The following is a 19,556-nucleotide window of genomic DNA, read 5'->3' as shown; positions in this document are numbered from 1 at the left end:
CAGATTTCCCCTGAAATCTGACCCAGTGGCACACAATGTAAAATGCAGTGCAGAGGCCAGTAGAGGCTGTCAGTCTTCTCAGCAATGGTCTTGTTAGTTTATGGTAATTATACGAATGTCTCAAAATGAATGTGGTAATGATTCATTGATGTTAAAATGCTACACGTAGCACCTTTAATGGACCTGCCATATTTAATATAATACTGGCACATTTCTAATGGAGGAGAATGATCACCATTGGCCAGGTGAAAATAAATCTAATTAAAAAAATCTATATATACAGTTCAAAAATGAATACGACTCATTTTTTCTCAACTATATCAAACCTCAAATCTATTCTATTGACTGTATGTAATTGTTGATGCATGCGACTGCATTAATATAGCAAATTAGACTGTACAGATCATTTCAGAAGCCATGTGCATACATGTTTTATATTTTAAATATGCACACACACGCACAGGTGCGCACGCGCGCACACACAAAAACACACACACACACACACACACACACACTTTGGGCTTTGCAGTATTTCAGTGAAAAGTAGCGGAACAAATTCCAAAAATCCCTTTGAAAAGCAGGTTAGCGTTTTAGCAGACCTTTGGAAAAACATGTAAAACAACTACAGCTAACTAAAGTCGGCAGGTTGCGGGGGGAGTGGAAGGAGAGGGGGAAGAAAGTGGAAGGAGAGAAGGGGTGAAGAAGAGGAGAGTGAAAAGAAGAGAAATGCCTAGAGATAGTGGTTAAGTTCTCCACCTCTAGAACCACACATGTGCCCAAATGACCTAAGATTGAATCCCACCAGAGCTTTCTCTCCTCTGACTCCCCTTTTTTCTTTCCCTCTCTACTTTCTCACAGTCTAAAATAAAGAATAAAACTAGTAAAGGTGAGATGACTGTCGACTCTACTCAAGATAAATGTTGGGACAGAGAAAGGGTGGAGGTGTGGCCTGTGGAAAAATGGATGTGTGGCAGATGGCAGTGCATTATATTATTAGTGCATTATAAGGAATACACCAAAGACTGACCAGTTGGTGAACTTACCTGTTAAGAATATAGGCACCAAAATAATTAATGTGTTCCAAGTAGATAATTTCCATGCTGACGGTGACTAGCATTATCTGAAAAATGAGAAACTGTTGCAGCTCTAAAAGGAAATGGTATGTAATCTTAAATGATATGTGTCTAAGTGTGCCAGGAGATTGGAAACCTTTACATAAAATATAATACAAAAATGATATACTGTTTTGACCTACCAGGGACTACTGCACAGTGGATGAATACATGGTTGCTCACCTGACATAGTTTCAAAAATAAAACTACAATTCTACTGAATCAATGATATTTCATTTTTACAATTTAGGAATCTACTGGCCATATAATAAAAACAACAACTTTTTATTACTAAACTTTTATTACTTACTGATCTATTGGGGACACATCGATGATTTTAGTGTCTATATTCTCATCACTTAACAGGTAAGTTGACCAATGTGACCAATATGACAAAAAGTGTATTCCTTTAAATTAAATGCCTTTGGTGAATGAGCTAACAGGACGATGAGGGGAGGAGACAAGAAAGAGAGGAGAGACAGGAGAGACAGGAGATAGGAGGAAAGTGGTAGAAGGAGAGTAGAGAAGATGAGAAGATAAGAAGAAGAGGAGATAAAGACAGGTGAGGAAGAAAGAGATTGGGAAGACAGAGGACTTCACACCTCTGCTCCTCTGTTCTGCATCAGACCTGTTGTTAGTGGTCAACCCACTGCCACACACACCTGATACATATTACTACTACTCCGCTGTGTGTGTGTGTGTGTGTGTGTGTGTGTGTGTGTGTGTGTGTGCTAGAGAGAGAGAGATAAAAGGAGGAGGCGATAGAAGGATAGAGGGACTGAGAGAGGGCTGTAGTTCAGATTTAGTGAACTCCCATGTGGGTTTTCATGGGAGAGTCTGCTGATGATGTGACACAAACCATATGTGGTGGGGCAACATCTGCCTTGTGAGAGACTGCATACCTTCACCCATTCTCTCCATCCCCTCATCCCTCTTTCTCTCCATCCTAACGCTCTTTCATATAGCATACATTTTTTTAATGTCCGTATTTGATAAATCTTCATCTATAATCTGTAAAATAGCTCTAGGATCAACAATTTGGCAAGTTGATTGAGTGACACATGTTTTGTTACAATATGCCTCTTCAGTGCTAGTGTGCAATATTGGATAGAGTAGAGTAGTCTGTATTGGCCACAGCAGATCCTCATGCAGGACAGGCTCGATACAGGATGGGGCACTCGAAGTGATAATCTGTGAGATTCTTGTTTCAATTATTTTGTCACCAGTTTTGACGTCCTTTGACCTCCCACACCCCCAAACAAACAAACTGTTGAGACTAGTGAAGCAACTACAAATATACGCAACACCAGAATTTAAGCCGCTGCCTAAGAGTGACAGAGTCCACAGAGACGGTAATATCTACACTATATCACTGGTCATGAAAACTACCGAATTCTTCTTCTATTTGTTGCTGCTTCCAGATATGTAAAACTAATCTGTTCCTGTCTGCTGAAGAAAAATATGTAACAAATGCAAAAACTTTCATGAGTTGGGTATAGGTTAAATCCCTATTGTGTTGTATCAATCGGTAGCAGAGAGTAGCAAAAAACATGCACAGATTATAACTTTAAAATATGGCAAGACTTGTAACATTGTAACATCACTGCAGAGCATCTGCACCCACTGTATCCTGCAGATTCTGCACTTTACTGCTCCCCATACTGATAAAAACTCTGCCACTTTTATCTGTCTTCTTGTTTTTTTTTTCTTTATATAATACATTTTTGGAACAAATGGACCTGGGGCTCTGGGGAGTGGCCATGGGATTTCTAGAGTGTGAAAAAATATGTGAATGCCTTATTTTTAAAATATTTGTGATGAATTCCTTTTTCTTGTAAAACAATGAATCATCGCAGGCTTTAGGCTTCCTAAATGAAATACATGAAACTGTAAAATTAAATTCATCTTGCAGTGTCACAGTTCACCATTCTGCACCTCCGGGTGGCCGTGAGTAGGCAGACTGTGTGTTATACATGTTAAAACTCTGTGTAACTGACATAGAACAGTACTGCTCTACGTCTGGATCAGGACCCAAAACTGGCAAAACTAATATGAGTCCCTAAATTATTCATTAAAAATTGCAATCAAATGTTATTTTGCATGTTATATTGCCAAAGCCTTTACGAGATCCTGCAGTGGAAGGTAGGTTGAAATTAGGGTGCATTTTGTTATATTTGCCTTGCTAATAGCCCTAAAATTGGTTTATGGTCACAAGAAAAATGTGGGTCCCCAGAGAAAAAGTCGCTATCAACCAGTGGCCTCTCTCCCTCTCTCTCTCTCTCTCTCGCTCTCTCTCTGCTTCTCTGTACTGGAGAACATTGTCTGTCTGTCTGTCTGTCTGTCTATCTTTCTGTCTTTATTTCTGTCTGTCTGTCTATCCATTCATGTTTCCATGCTGTAGTGATGTATAGAACATAAAAGTTGTTCAGCATGGCCTGCTCTAACAACAGATGCAGAATAGAATAGAATAGAATAGGCAAGGCAAGGCAAGGCAAACTTTATTTATATAGCACATTTCATACACAAGGCAAATACAATGTGCTTCACATACAACAGAAAAAATACATAAAATGATATTAAAAACGAAAAGAAAGAAAGATGTTGAGCAGTCACTCTCACACTAGTGACACCTCTGGTCAGCCAGTATAACTGAGAGTGACTCCCTCAATTTTTCCTCTCAAAAATGAAATCAATTTATATGAGATCTTGAAGGATTCTTCGAAGGATTCTTCAAAGGAGCCTAGAGTCTTTCCAGTGGTCTTACCCCACCCTATAGGTAGGTCCCACAGCCCCTATAGGACTTGTAAGAATAGAATAGAATAGAATAGAATAGAATAGAATAGAATAGAATAGAATAGAATAGAATATTGGGTTGGAAAAACGTACTTGCAGTGTATCCTCTTATCCCCTGCTCATAGAACCCCATCCAAACCATGGGATGCTCGTGTTTTTTGTTCTTTTCTATTTTTTTGCTAGCCTGCCATGTCGACTTTCACATATTTGGCTGTCTCCACTGTCAACAGACTGTAAAATGGTATGAATTCATAACGTTGTAATTCAAACGAGCATAAAGAGACACAGTGTGTGTGTATGTAGTTGCCCCTATCAGGCGGTCCAGGAGGGAGCTGCGGTTTGCACAGTGCCAGCCAGCCTCCATCCAACTTCTGTTGAATTAGCTGAGACTGCTGTTGCACCATGGTGACAGCATCGTACCACTGGTATTCACACACATACAACAGTCAGACACACATTGCCAGGGTAATAAACTATAAACTTTGAAATGAAAATACTTTCCATTGACACTCATTCACTCTTTCTCACTCTGTTTTAAACTCACAGCTCCAAACATCGGGAGTAGAAACAAAGGGAGAGGGGGAGGAGAGGGAAAGGAGGGAGAGAGACAGGAGAAACGGGGCAAGACCCCTCGTTGAAAGACGCGCGTGTGTGTGTGTGTGTGTGTGTGTGTGTGTGTGTGTGTGTGTGTGTCATAGCTGAAAGTTGATGTCTGATGTTTCGCTCAGTGTGGTATTCTCCGTGACGGTCTGGTGGTGGGCGTTTTGGGGGGGGATACGCTGTAGGCTGCTCTTGACATTAACCTCTGCTGACCCCGAAACACACACACATACACACATACACACACACACACACACACACACACACACACAAACACACTCTCTTTCTGCTGATCATCATATAAACTGAGGTCAGTAGCAGAGATAACCAGGTTAACCTCCATTCATAACTGTGACTACTGAGGTACGCGCTACACAGAAACAAGCCCCCTCTCTATCTACAATGTTTCCAACTGTCAAGTGAATTTTGTGTGAACTTTTGAAATGCCGCAAGAAATAAAATGCAAATCAGTCGTTTCCATCAGCGTTGTTGAAGCATATAAATAGGCTTCCTGTACGCAGAGTGCGGCTACATGAGAAAAAAAAAAAACACATCACAGAGAAAATGGAAACAGTCTTTCAAGAAGTGATTAATATTGGGCAGGTTGTTATTGTTCTATTGTGTCGGCTAATGTTGCCGATATTTCAAGCTGATGAAAAGAAAGAAATGCACATAATGGTGAGCTAATGATCATACACCCACAACAGGACCTTAAACAGGGGAGCAACGAGCATTTGACATTTCTGAAAGGTCGTGGTGGACAGATATTTTACAGACACTCTTTGGCTGCAAATGTCACAACGTCATTATTTACTCTGTAAAAGTGTTTTGTTGTGATTTCTCACATAATGTGTTTAGTGAAAAAAACACTTCCTTCTGAAGCAAAGGTTTTTTTGCATTATTGATGACATTTTACGGAAATTTGCCTTTTCCATTCAGCCTTTCTAATTCAATACATCATAATTTGCAATACATACTATTGAGATCTAGCTTCTGTTTCTTTCTCTCTCTCTTTTTCTCATTCACCTTCTCTCTGTGTCTCTGAGATGGAACCAGCAGTCTGCAACACCCACAGTAATGCTCAGAAAGCTGTAACAAGCTAACAGCTCAGTGGAACTGCTGCAGAGTGGACAGACTGGCAGCTAAAAATACACAGCATGGAAACTCCACTCAAATCAAACAATGAATTAGCACGCACACACACACACACACACACACACACACACACCCCAAGGCCTCCTGGCAGGCAGTGTTAAGTGAATAAACAGGGGCTAATTTTTGCTCCAGGGAGGGTGGGTAATGGGGGGATAGGGGAGGACGTTATTTCAACTGAAAACACAACCTTTGCTATTACAGGAGCCATGTGGTAGGGATTACATAGAGAAAGGAAGGGAGAGAGAGACAGAGTGTGCGTGTGTGTGTGTGTCAGGTAACAGCAACACCTCCTAACCTCCCTGGGTGCCCAGTCTTTGCGCAGCCATTATTTCATTCTGCTTATTACTGCAATGGCCTGAGCGTGATATTTCTTCATTATTTGGAGCCCAATGAAAAAGTTTACACAGCCATACCTGTGTATTGGTAAATGCCACACTATGGCTTTGGTAGAACACAAAACTACATCATGACATATCATGTACAACTTGGTTTCTGAAGCAACTGAATATTGAGCTTTTCATGGGATCTGACATGGCAAATGTGGCAATAAGTGTTAATAAGTCTGTCTTCTAGGGACTAAATTAATTTGGGTGCCAGACTGAAAGAGCGGACAACAAATGATTTTTGTTTTGTTTTGGGGTTTTTTAATCAAAAGTAAAATGTATTCATGCATTCTCTTCAAACTACTTGCACCATTGACTGCAAAAATTAAATGCATCATTTAGAAAACCAAAATCGTTGATTTATTTTGCACTTTCTATCAACTGGATTCAGACATTGGCTTCTGTACACTGTTGTTTTGTGTAAGTGCAAGAGCCGTCTCACCGCTGTCTCGTGTTTGTATGTGTGTGTGTGTGTGTGTGTTGGGGATGAGTGTATGTTTGCCTCTGTGTGTGGTGAGTGAGTGTGTGCTTGTGACCATGTCTGAGTGTGTGTGTGTGTGTGTGTGTGTGTGTGTGTGTGTGTGTGTGTGTGAGAAAGAGTGAGTGTGTGTGTTTACCTGCGAGCAGCGTCTGTGGTTCTCACACCAAACCAGAACCTGGTCACTCTGGAAGAGAAAGAGACGAACAGGATTAAAACAAGCAAACAGAGAAAGAGAGAGAGGGGGGGGGGGAAGGAAGAGAGAGAGAGAGAGAGAGGGGGGGGAAAGGGAGAGAGAGAGAGAGAGAGGGGGGAGAAAGGAAGAGAGAAAGAGTCCATATTCACATTCTTGTCTACAGTCCAACTTACAAACAGGCAGAAAGCAAAATATACATTCAATAAAAGGTCATTGAACAAATATCTCCATTATATTACCAGAGCATACCTGACATGCACACACACACACGCACGCACGCATACGCCACACACACACACACACACACACACACACACACACACTCAACCTTTCTCTTATTTACATAATTATCCTCTGGGTGTAAATGGCATGAGCGACACTGTGTGTTTGTGGCTGTTGAACCAGACAGAGACCTCAGGCACCACGTCATCGGTGAGATGTGTGTGTGAATGTGTGTGTGTACTTTCGCTGCACGGTGAGTCAAGACCACCGGTAAACACGGCTGTAATAACCACGGTGACAGAGGGAGACGTCATCACATGACCACAGGGACAGAAATACCGCTGAACCAAACCAACTCCGATCCCTAAAGCAAGCGCTATTCAGATTTTCAAATTTTCTTCCATCCCAGAACCAAGAGTCCTTGAAACCTATTTGTACTCCTCCATACTCCTCCACACTCCATTGATGTTAAAATGCTTTGACTTTTTCAACACAGGACCCATACTCCTTGAAACATTCTCTTACTCGTTAAATGGGGACTCGCAAGAAACAGACCTGCAACCCATTAAGAAAGAAACCCATTCAGTTTTTTAAGTATGGACAATCTGTCTGTTTTGAATCGTTTTAATGGTCTAAGATGCAGGTTAAGAACTGTGCCAGTGCGGCTTTAAGCGAAAGTCAGTCAGTGTGGCATCACTGCTGTTTAAAGTCCTACTGAAGATGCTTTGTCAACATCAGCACAATCATGATGCCATCATCCTACATCAAAACATCTATTAGAATAGAGGCGTGTGCGCATGTGTGTATCTGTCTGTTGGTGTGTGTGTGTGTGTGTGTGTGTATGTGTGTGTGTGTGCCTCCAGGTTGTGTGTGTGAGCCTCCAGGATGTGTGTGTGTGTGTGTGTGTGTGTGTGTGTGTGTGTGTGTGTGGGATAAGCCCTCTTAACGACTCCTAAACCTTCTCCTGAGTGAGCTGTATTTAGCCCAAACCAAGCTCATCACACACACACCTTTGTTTCTGTGTTTCTCCTCTATCGAGCAGCCATTGTTTTGGTGGTATGACGAGGGTTAAGGGGTTAGAGTTGGGGTAACGGTCCTGGGGTTAAGGGTTAGAGATTAAGGGTTAAGGGCTTTAATGCTACAGATGAGGGTGAATGACTCTGCCTTTTCTGGAGTCAGTTCCAGCTCCTACTTCTGCACTGGGAGTTGAATGGTCCAGATGAACTGACTCTTTCACTCTTAACTTTCATAACAGATGCAAATCGAACATTTTGGTGAAAGAGCTGTTGCTAAATTGGACTCTGATGTGTGAGAGGAGGGCTTGCACCCCCCATGAGCCTTGCTATTGTGATATCGAGCATCTAGAAGCAATTACTGTCACTAGAGTAGCCATGGATTTTCATTGAAGTTTAAGAAAAGTGGGGCCAAGGAGTTAATCCTGCCATATTTTGAGTTTCTGAGTCACTAAGCAGAGGTTGGCAAAGACTCTCAAGAGGGTAGGAGTCAAGTTGACTCTCAGTCACTGGATGCAGATGGGGGATGCCAATAGTACCAGAAAAAGGTTAATAACATCTAAGACTAAGCCGGCAAAAAAGAGTTTTAGTGAGGTTTAAGTTGTGTGATAAGTATTGTTATGCAACTTGTTGTTACGCAAGACACTCAGTAAAATGCCTTGATATTTGTTTAATTTGGATGAGTTTATCGTCTTGCTAACTTTCATTTTATTTAGAAACCAAATATATACAGTCTGTCTATGAAATGATGAGAGGGAGATAGAGGTGTGTTCCTCATTCATGTCAGTGTCCCTTTAAGACTAAATGAGTGTTGCCACTGAGGTCATGATAGCGTTGGCACCTTTGGGTTAACGGTGGCAGGTAATCTCCGCTAGCTCTTAAAGGGATAATGCTGGGGCTATGGCTCAACCGGCCCCCTGTGGAGATAGATGAGAGAGAGAAAGAGAGCGAGAAGAAGAAAGCAGGAGAGGATTAAAGCAAAGGTTAAGTCCCTGGTGAACAGACAGTAACGAGTCTATGGGGATAGACGGATGGAAGTAAGGAGGGGAGGAGAAACAGGGTAACAAATGTTATGGTATCATTAGGGAGAGAGAGAGAGAGAGAGAGAGAAAGAGAGAGGGAGAGAGAGAGAGAGAGAGTTTCTTCTCTCCACCCTTCTCCCTCTTTCCCTCTGTTTTCCCCTTATATTGGTAGCCATTGTAGAATTCCCCTCCATCATATTTCTATTGTGCATTAGTACTCTGTTATGTATAATCAATCTGTGATGTTCAATGCATTCCAGAGTTATTTTGTAATAAAATGTAGTAATTTACTTTTTTGTTGTACCCACTTTCCCTCAACCTGCCTTGACTACTTCTACTTCAGTTAGTGATTTCCTACATTTCCCAGAATCCCCAGAGAATGTGCCTAGACCTGTTGTATTCAGCTGGGTTTTACGTGGAGGTAGAGAGAGCAATAGCAATAACGATAGCAATAGTGCGAGTAAGAGAGCAAGAGTTTCCAGTTGAGAAACTGTGAGAGTCCCTCTTACTCAATACACAAAATGTCTTGTGGCTGAATTACATTTTGATCTATTGAGGCTTCTGTTGGTGGAGAAATTGGTATGTCGCCCTCTCACGATGGATTTCTCCCTGTATGATTTTTTTTAATGTTGGTGCAAAATGGTGGGTGGGTGATCTGAGGGACTAACACCAAAACCTGACATTTAGTGTTGATGTTTTAAATAGCTGAAAAGTTGTATGCAGTTAAACTCCATTGTAGCTGCACAGAAAATATCTCCACATGATGTCACGTTGTCTAAATTTGGCCAGTTATCCACAGGAACATGAAAAATACACCACAGAAGAACAAAATAGACCCAGGAATGCAAGGTACACTGCCAGGAGCTTTTTAAAGTGTTTTAGGGTGGATATTTCCTTTAAAAGTGGGACTACTATGATGACTCCATCTGAAAACACCGCTCCTCCTGACATATGTGTGCCTGACTTATGTGTGTTGGATTTATACATACCATATCCTCCTTTCTTAACCTATAACCTCATCTCTCTTCTCTGTTCAGACTGAGAAAACCTTTGTTCTTGAGACTGACTTTCTCCATCACTGTAGCAAGGTCATACAGAGATAAAAAGGGATGGGAGTCAACGTGTGAATCCAGGCCTCTCATATGAATTCACATTGATTTTCTGTACCTGCTTAATCCTTTTCACAGGGGGCTGGAGGCTATCCCAGCATACCTTGGGCATTAGGCAGGAAAACGCCCTGAACAGGTCGCCAATCCATCACAGTGCTAACACAGAGAGACACACAATCACATTCATACCTATGGGCAATTTAGAGTCTCCAGTCTCTCCCAAGACTTACATGTCTTTTAGTCAGACTGTACCTCTTTGTCTTTCATTTGTATCCTCTCTTTCTCTCTACCTCTCTACATTGCTGTAAAAGTAGCAGGACAGGACATGATGATGATGCTGATGATAGTGATGATGATAATGATGATGATGGTTCTGATGATGCGTGGGTAAATCGTGTTAGATCATATTGTTGCTCCAGTCGGAGAGCTGAGGCCAGTTAAACATCTCTGGGTTTTCACAATATCTATAATATATAAAGCTGCTTTCTGCTCCTATAGCCCCTTTCTCACTGTATTCTTATAGTCTCACGTCTTCATCCTCTCTCGATCTCTTTTGCGCTCTCTCTTTCTGTGTCTGTTTCCCTCGCTGTAACCCCCCCCCCCCCCCCCCTCCACTCTGTCACTCTTCTTCTTTCCCCATATGTTTTCTTCCTCTCTCACACTGTCTCCACCTCTCACATCCCCCCCACCACACACACACACCCACCCATCCCTAGTCAATTTCATGGGACATATTTGCTGTCAGAGTCAATCAAGACAGTTTAGATGGGTCTGTGTGCCGTATGGCTCTTTAATGGTGGTCAAAGGAGGGTTTCATAGGGTCTCAGTGCTGAGTCCTGTCAGTGTGTGTGTGTGTGTGTGTGTGTGTGTGTGTGTGTGTGTGTGTGTGTGTGTGTGTGTGTGTGTGTGTGTCTGTCTGTCTGTCTGTCTGTCTGTCTGTCTGTGGGGAAGTAGAGGGGCTACACAAAACAGCTACACATGTTGGGAAAGACAGAAAGGAAGAAAGGGAGGTGGGGGTGACTGGACGACGAGAGAAGAAGTTGGATGAGGGAGACCGAGGGGAAACAGGAGGGAGGAAGGGAGTTTGAGAGGAGGAGAGGGAGAAAGAGAAGAGAAGGTGAAAGATGGAAATAAATATTAGTAACAGAGGAACAGAGGGGAGAGACTGGCAAGGAGCGGTGGATACTAGTTGTGAAACAGGACGCAATAAATTGTGGCGACTGTTGTTCCTCTGGCAGGAGTTTAGTCTTAGATGTTCTTTTATTTATACGGGTAGCCTCCATTCTAAAGTTAAGATGTTAAGTCTGTTTTCATCCATACTGGAAGAAACATTTACATTTTTAGTAAACAAGCAACTCAATATCTTATTTTCACCTAGGACCTTGCTGCATTTCAATGTGCTCCTATTAGAACTTAACTATATGGATTCCCTTAATTCTGCTCTAAATTATTGTGCTGCCATATGGATGTTGAAAGCCATTGCAGGATTATACATATCTCCATCCAAAACTGATGTAAAGCGCTGCAACATGAATAAAAATGTTTTTCTGTCCAAATACTTTTGTACCTGACTTTAAGTAATTTATGCCTCAAGCTATCCATCCATCCTTAATGTTCACAAGATAGAATATATGACACATGTCATGAGAATTCACCATTTAAACCCAGTTTATGATGCATGACTTATAATAGGAATGTACAAAAATCCCATTACATTTTTAATGGAAGATTTCCACATGGCTGGATTTCAGGTCTGTACTATAAGCAAGGGCTCTTAAACTTTTTTTTTAGCCTGGGACCCAAATGTGAAATTCAGTCTGTGGGCCTGAGACGCAGGAGAGCCATCAGAAACAGAGCTGACCCACTGCTTGAAAAACACTGCGCTAAAGGATTTCCACATGGCTCTGATGGCCAAACGATCTCCAGTAATCACTGTTAAAAAATAACAAAGTGACATTACTGGATGCAACAGCAGGAAAGAGGCAGACACACACACACACACACATGCACACACACACACACATGCACTGACGACATGCACGCGCCCAGCTGCACACTCTTGAGTGGTTGAAAGAGAGCGAGAGATGTAAATCACACTTCGGCCAGATGCAGCGATTAAAGAAAATGTGTGTGTGTGTGTGTGAGAAACCTGTCTGTTCTGTGTGTAGATATTGCATGTGTGTGTGTGTGTGTGTGTGTTGTGGTCAGTATTTGCGGTGAGGCGCAGTAGAAACTCTCAGAGTCTATTTAACACGAGGCATTAACTCTGCTAATCACACCCAGATGACCAGAGGGAAACACAGCTATGCTGTGTGTGTTGGATGTGTGTGAGTGCGTGTGTGTGTGTGTGTGTGTGTGTGTGTGTGTGTGTGTGTGTGTGTGAGCGCATGATTGTGAATGTATCATGACTAACTTCCACTCAGCTGAATATAAAGCTCTTCCCAAAAAGCCCATATTGAGGTCTGAACTTTCCCGACAGAAGCCTCTAGTTAGTGTGTGTGTGTGTATGCGTGTATACTGTGCATGTATGTGTGTGTGTGTGTGTGTCAACGTTATTGTTTGTGGTCCCCCACATCCTGTAAACAACATGCATCACAACAAAGTGGTCGGTTTATAGTACTGAACTTTGCCTCATCTGACTGTTACGTCGGCGTCTCTCTTTCTGTCTCAGCTCGATTCCAAATGCTTCGGAGCCATTGATTTGTCTTGCATTGCACCACAACAACAACAATGATGAAACACGATCAGAAAAGACAATACTGTAAATATAAATGATCAACAAATGAAGACCAATTACAATTCCACTGAGGAAAATAAGTCACCAGCGAGGAAGAGTGGAAAAGTTGCTCAGGTATCACATATAATGCGGCGTTATGGGTTTGATGTGGTAAACCTGTCTCTCTCTCTCTCTCTCTCTCGCCCTCTCTTTCCATAGTTGAAGGAACAAAGCCAACGCCGCTCAAAGCCTTGCCCTCCCGGCTGTGATTTACTGCTGTGGATTTTTTTTTTGTTCTGCTTTCAGGTGAAATTCACTCCTATACCGCTAAAACTTTATCGTCATCCCTCCCCGCTTCTACCGATCAAATGACAAGGCAGTCACAAAGCTGCAGAGAGAGAGAGAGGGAGAAGTATTATCTGTGAGGTGAATCAAACAGGCCTTTGTCTCCTGCCGTCACCCCTGGTCACCCAGCCCCTCTGTCTGTCTCTCTGCCTGTACCTGTCTGTCTGCCTGCCTGCAAATCAGTCTGCTTTTTTTAGCTCAGGTTGTCAGTTAGACTGACTCTCCAGCTGTCTATATGCTGTCCTGCCTCTCCGTCTACCTGCCTGCCTGTCTTTCATCCTGTCTATCCGTCTCCCCGCTGTCTGTGTGCTTGACCGTTGTCCGTCTACCTGCCCTTATCTGACCGTCTGTCTCTGTGCAACCGGACCTGGCCCTTGTCTCTGGTCTTTGTCAGAGCATGACTGGTTGGCTGACCGACCTTTAGGCTGATTAGGGTTACCTACCGCAGAGCAGCCGGGACACACACACACACACACACACACACACATAAACATGCACGCTCTCACACAGGCAGTTCATTCAGCCGTACACTGGCTCAAACCATTAACCCTCAGCTCATCAGCACCACAGGACCGCGAACGCTGAAGACTCGCTGTCTAATCCGATCCACCGTTTGAAAAAGTGTTGTTCGTTTTTTTTATTTTTAGGAGGTTACATCACGGAGCTATCTGCAACACACATGCCTCCATACACACAATATGCCAACATGCACACACGCACACAAAGAACTATAATTACGATATGACACCATCGAAGGGAAAGTAGTGGAAAACCCAGAGAAGCGGCAGAAAGAGAGGTGTAAATAGAACACTGGTGACTCACATACAAGTGGCTACACACTAGCCACACACACACACACACACACACACACACAGAGCGAGAGAGAGAGAGAAAGAGCCAAAAACACAGGGTTCACCCACATGAAGCCAGAAACACATCATACCCACAGCCACAAGAGGAAGCTGTATGTGTGTGTGTCTGAGTATGATTATGAGTAAAGCTCTATTTGCCCTTGCTGATGTAATACTGGCTGTAGCTGTTATCAAAAGGCCCGCACTGTAGTTTTTCAAGCGTCATCTTCTCAAAAGCGAATGAATACTCTGACACACCGACTCTCCCACTCATCAATCACTCCTGCTCTACCATACTGTCCCATAATAGGTTCAGGGACCAATGCTGCTCCCAAGGAAGTGGCTCAGAGGAAACTTACTTCATTTCTGCTCCAATTTTGGAGGCGCTTCTAATTTATGGATGGAATGACCCATCGAAATGAGCCAAAAGCAATATTTTACTTTGGTATAACACATACTGTTCAGTACCTGTATCCTAAAATCAGTTCCTGAGGAGCCACGTACCAACATTGTGTGTCCTGCTAATCAGTAATAATGTCACCAGCTAACTTTTCTTTTCCTTGCAGGTATTCTGAATATGATGCACTCTTAATAACTCATTTAATCTAGTAAAAATCTTTTTTCTCAAAACAAGTGACAAATATGCAATGCAAATCAACTCGTTTCAAGATTTTTTTTTTGATGAAGTGATCTGCCTTACTCTGCCTTCTTTCAAGATGCTGACACTTGTTTCTCGAAAAAATCCCGAAACAAGTGAAACTGTGTTGTGAACAAGTGGAATCATCTGAATGGTTTGTTTTCACTTGTTTTACGAAAAAGACGATCTAAAGACTGAATACGAGACTAAACTTAAGATGGACGTGGTTGCAGTGTACAGTGTACAAAAATCTTTTCCTGTCTAGGTTCTAGGATGTTTTTTTTTTCAAGAAGTAATTTTGTCTGTTTGCAGTTACTGGTGGAGGAAGTCAGAAAATCCTGGTGGTGTAAACACACATTTGGGGGGCGGGGGGGTGGGAGGGGGGCTAATGTCAGAGTTTGGCAGCAAACAAACTCACAGTAGGTAGATTTAATGAAAAATGAAAATGTCATACCAAAGTGAAATGTCACGTTCCGTTCACTTTGAAAATGAAATCCGAGTAGAAAATAAAACAAAAAAATACCTGGTCTGCTAGCTAGCTCTTACTCAGAAGCTGTTGGTCTCATTTCCACTGCTGCTGTTTGATGGTCAACATCTGACTACTGCACTCTACTTCATAAAGTTTAAACCAAATGTTCCCTTACTCACACCTCCGTTCCAGAAACCCCACCACACACACACACACACACACACACGCACACGCACACACACACACACACACACACACACACACACACACACACACATTCACACATCTCACTGCTAGAAAGTCATCCAGGGGCCACCCTCATTACCCAACACACAGGTGGCTGGGAATCTATTCTGGATGGCCAAGGACCAGGACACACACACACACACACACAAACCTTCTTTTTTACACATGTACATATGCAAACTCTCTCCCACACACGTGCACGCAACCGCACACACACACACATACATACACAAACTCTCTTTTACACACCTCAGAGCCATTGGGGCTGAACTCTGTGGTTAATGACTTTCCCACCCACTACACGGCGTGCACATGTTGAAGCCGTTAACGATAAGTGGCTTTTCGAACTTGGTAACGTCCTAATGTCCCTGTTAATCTCACATTCCGCACTACAAAGGCCACGGAACATGGGCCAGCCTTTTCAGTGTAGATGAGCAATTTTGCCAACTATTATGACCAGTAACCTAGCATTTTCCAGGTTACCTTTGCCCTTCAGTTCTGACAAAGGGCAACTTCTCAGCAATACAAAAAAAAAAAAACATGTGTCCAAAATATCATCAGTGACAGTAACCATGTTGAAAACAACATGCAGTCTGGGTAAAGATCAAAATGTTTCCAGTGTTGAATAATTGAAGCACTAAGCTATGAGAGGCTGTGCTTTACAGTGCACAACGCAAAGCACACAGCTGCTCTAAAGTCACTGTACGGCCTCGAGTGGCCTTTGCTTCTGCAAAGACCCTTTCTGTATTAAAAATGAAAGAATCTATAATAAATCTTTTAGTCTAATAATTAAATAATGTCAATTCAATGTTATTCTCCCTCAAAGCACTGCAGTTCGTGGCTAAACAAAGTGAATGGTGATTTTTGGTTAGTGCATTAATACCTAAATTTTAAACTTTTATGTGGTCAAAGGTGTGGATTTTTCTGGTATTTTAAAATGGCTTACAGCCCAATCAGAACTGAGAATCAGAACTATCTATTTTCTAATGTCTTATAATTCTAATACCTGCACTCATATGGAAATGCGCGTTTGAGTGTAGAGTGACCCACACTGGCATTATAATGGTATAACCAATTGAACACTGACAATTCTATAAGTTCAAGTATATGAGATCATTATCTAAGTACTAATTTTGCCTCAATATTATGAGGAAGTGATTTTAACTTCAAACCTTATGTATATTCAACTGTTATCCACACTGAATTCATTCAAGTTGCCAAACCCCATCCCCACTTAAGTTACTGTAATATTGCCCTTATAAGCCTACGTCCCTTTACAATCCTGTACGTTTTATTAGGATGCTATACAAATATCACAGCAAAAATCTGAGTTTGAAATTATAAAGTACCATAAAGTACAGTGAGGTCACTATGAACTTACTAATGAGTGCCACAGACAAAATCCCTACAGGAACATTACTGGAATGTTGTGATTTATCCTTTAGGGTTAAAAAAAAAAAAAAAAAAAAGCAATATGGGTCAAAATAGGTCTATCTTTGCCATTAGGTTTACATGCAGCAGAGAATCAGCCTCTTGTCTATGTGTCCACTGAGTTTTCCAGCTGGACAGTTTTTGCATGAATGAGATGCAGGATATGGCATTCAACAACCACTGGTAGTCATACATATAGGCCTAAATTATAGAAAATACTCTGTATACCTGTAACAGTTACCTCTGTAACTCTGTACACCCACATTTTTATTTGTTTACCCACTTTATGGGGCTGAGATAAATCTTTGTGAGATAAATTAATAGCACACGTCATACCAAGTTAGCCTAGTATCAAACAGTTATAGGGCTATTACAACAGGGTCTATTGGGCTGCAAAAAGCATCATCCGGAGTATTGGTAAACGCTTTTCTGGAATTATAACTGATATTTGTTTATTTGGGTGGTTGTTTGCTGTATGATGACCACCGACTGGAGGTCACAGTTTACCTCACCGCCTTTAATGAAGGAGAGAATTTGAATGTACCTGGAGGTGTCTGAAAGCAGCCGTTAGTTGGGTCATGTGCAGAGTGAGGCACCTGGACGTGCATCTGGCGCTGTTGAATTTCTCCTGAACATCCTCCTGGTCCGGTGAAGTCCTGCGAGCGCAAGTCACCGCCAACACCGAGCACAGGAGCAGCACGCCGGTCCGCCGAGCTGACATGACACCGGGAGGAGATGAGATGGAGTGAAATAAACGGTTTTGTGCTCCGTGTCTAAATTAAACGGCAGACTGCGTTGTTCTTCCTCCTATACGGCTCGTCAACCTCCTGCTCTCGCGACCCGAAGTTCAGAATGGAGACGTTTGAGCGCTGCTGCTGCGCGCGAGCGAGGAATGGAGCGGTTCTACCCTCCTCGCGGACACTCCCACCGCCGGTGCACATGCGACTACTACTCATCGTCATTTTCGTCTTCATCTTCATCATCATTATCATCGTCTTCATAGTCACTCCCCCACCAGTGCACGTTCGACTACTCGTCTTCATCATCACCATCATCATCACCACCATCATCATCATCATCATCACCATCACCATCATAATCTTCATCATTACTCCTGTGCACATGCAATTACTCATTATCATCGTCACCAACTTCATTATCATCATTGCTGTCATCATCATCACCATCATCATCTTCATCCTCGCCTCCATCATCATAATCATCATCATCTTCATCCTCACTCCCACCACCAGTGCACATGCAATCACTCATTGTCATCATCGTCATCATCTTCACCATCACCATTCTCTGCATCTTCCTCTTTTTCATCATCATAATCTTCATCACATCATCATTTTCATCCTCACTTCAATCATCATCATCATCATCATCACCACCTGGTCCAAATCATAAGTAGCAACTTGGAGAAAGAGAGAGAGACAGTGCAGAAATAAGGGAAGGCATTTATGACCTATTGGTTTAAATGGCAGGCTATTATTCTAGGCTTATTAAAAACACTTTACTTTTGCTACTATGAAAAAAACCCCACTTCCTTCCTTAGTCTGGGAATTCTCTCCAAGAGTATTTATTAGAGCAGACTAATAAAGGCATTTTATTAATGGAAAAGAGACTCCAAGAATGTGTTGATGTAGGTGTTTGTCACACAGCCAGTCAGTCAGTAACTCACCACTTCTCGACGACAGCAGCAGAGCTGAGCGAGGCTTACTAGGACCGGGGCCAGCTCAAGATGTTTAGGACACAAGGTTGAAAGCCTTATTTGTTTATATGAAACTGTAACGCAGCAGACAAATCATCTGTGTTGGCAGCAAGATGTAAAAAGAATCACTTAAGTTTTGATTTAGAGGAAATTGAGTCATATAAATATTTAGTAAGTACTGGCAGGGCCCTACTTGGCCCTGTAGTGGAAACCAGGCTTTTATTCTGTCCTAGTATAGAAAGACTTGCATAGGTTAGTATAGGCTTACACTAGAATAGAGTACTCTGGTCAAAACTGGTCAAAGCTGTATAACTGAAAGAGAGAGTGTGTTTGTGTGTGTGTGTGTGTGAGAGAGAGAGAGAGAGAGAGAAAGATGGAGAGGGAGAGTGAGGGACAGACAGTGAATAACTAATGTGCTGTGAACCCACGTTGTGTGTATCTGAGTTTCATGGTATTCAAGGATTGTGTGTGTGTGTGTATGTGTGTGTGTGTGTGCACATGTGTGTGAGAAGAATTGATTTTGCGCTTTCTGATTTAAGGACCTCCTAGGTCCTCTGAGGTCACACATGCATACACACACACACACACACACACAGACACAGTAGTTGGCCATTATCTAAATGACAGACAGAATATTTTCATATTTTCATAAAACACCCTGCTCAGGTTTCTGAATAAACCATTAGTAGAGTAAAGACCCTCCCCAACACATACTCAAACACCACACATACACACATATACTTAGACGGGCGCACGCACGCACACACACACACAGACACACACACCCAACAGAAGCACTCACTGTCTGTCCAAATCTGCTTCTTGATTGAAGCCAAATGTCTCTGAAGTGGCTGGAAAGAGAGAGTGAGAGAGAGAGAGTGAGAGAGAGAGAGAGAGAGAGAGAGAGAGACAGAGAGAGAGAGAGAGAGAGAGAAAGACAGACAGACAGAGAGATGTCTGGCTGAATAAATGTGCTAGAACCTCAGCTCAGTCAGCAAAAATCTGCCTAAAGGTGAATGAACACTACAAGATTTCTCTCCACTTCGTTATACTAATTTCGT

At 42.3% G+C, this 19,556-nt stretch overlaps 1 protein-coding gene across 2 annotated transcripts in view; it reads right to left on the bottom strand.

Annotated features, from left to right (window-relative positions):
• anos1b (anosmin 1b) overlaps window positions 1-17,499 on the bottom strand; it is a 37,700-nt gene extending 20,201 nt beyond the window's left edge. Inside the window, exons 1-2 of one of the 2 annotated variants that reach the window (XM_071524068.1) lie at window positions 17,323-17,499; window positions 6,661-6,708 (exon numbers count right to left, since the gene is read on the bottom strand). In XM_071524068.1, coding sequence (XP_071380169.1) covers window positions 6,661-6,708; window positions 17,323-17,499 — 225 coding nt within the window. The remainder of the gene's footprint in view (window positions 1-6,660; window positions 6,709-17,322) is intronic. The other variant, XM_071524069.1, reaches the window with a different exon arrangement.
• Between the last annotated feature and the right edge of the window lie 2,057 nt (window positions 17,500-19,556).

The sequence above is a fragment of the Centroberyx affinis genome, unplaced genomic scaffold (assembly GCF_046629955.1).
Source record: "Centroberyx affinis isolate AG114_WGS23_722 - 3 ecotype Tasmania unplaced genomic scaffold, CSIRO-AGI_Caff_v1 ptg001140l_1, whole genome shotgun sequence".
NCBI lineage: Eukaryota > Metazoa > Chordata > Actinopteri > Beryciformes > Berycidae > Centroberyx > Centroberyx affinis.
The sequence above is the reverse complement of the archived record's forward strand: the minus strand, read 5'-3'. Positions and strand labels throughout refer to the sequence as shown.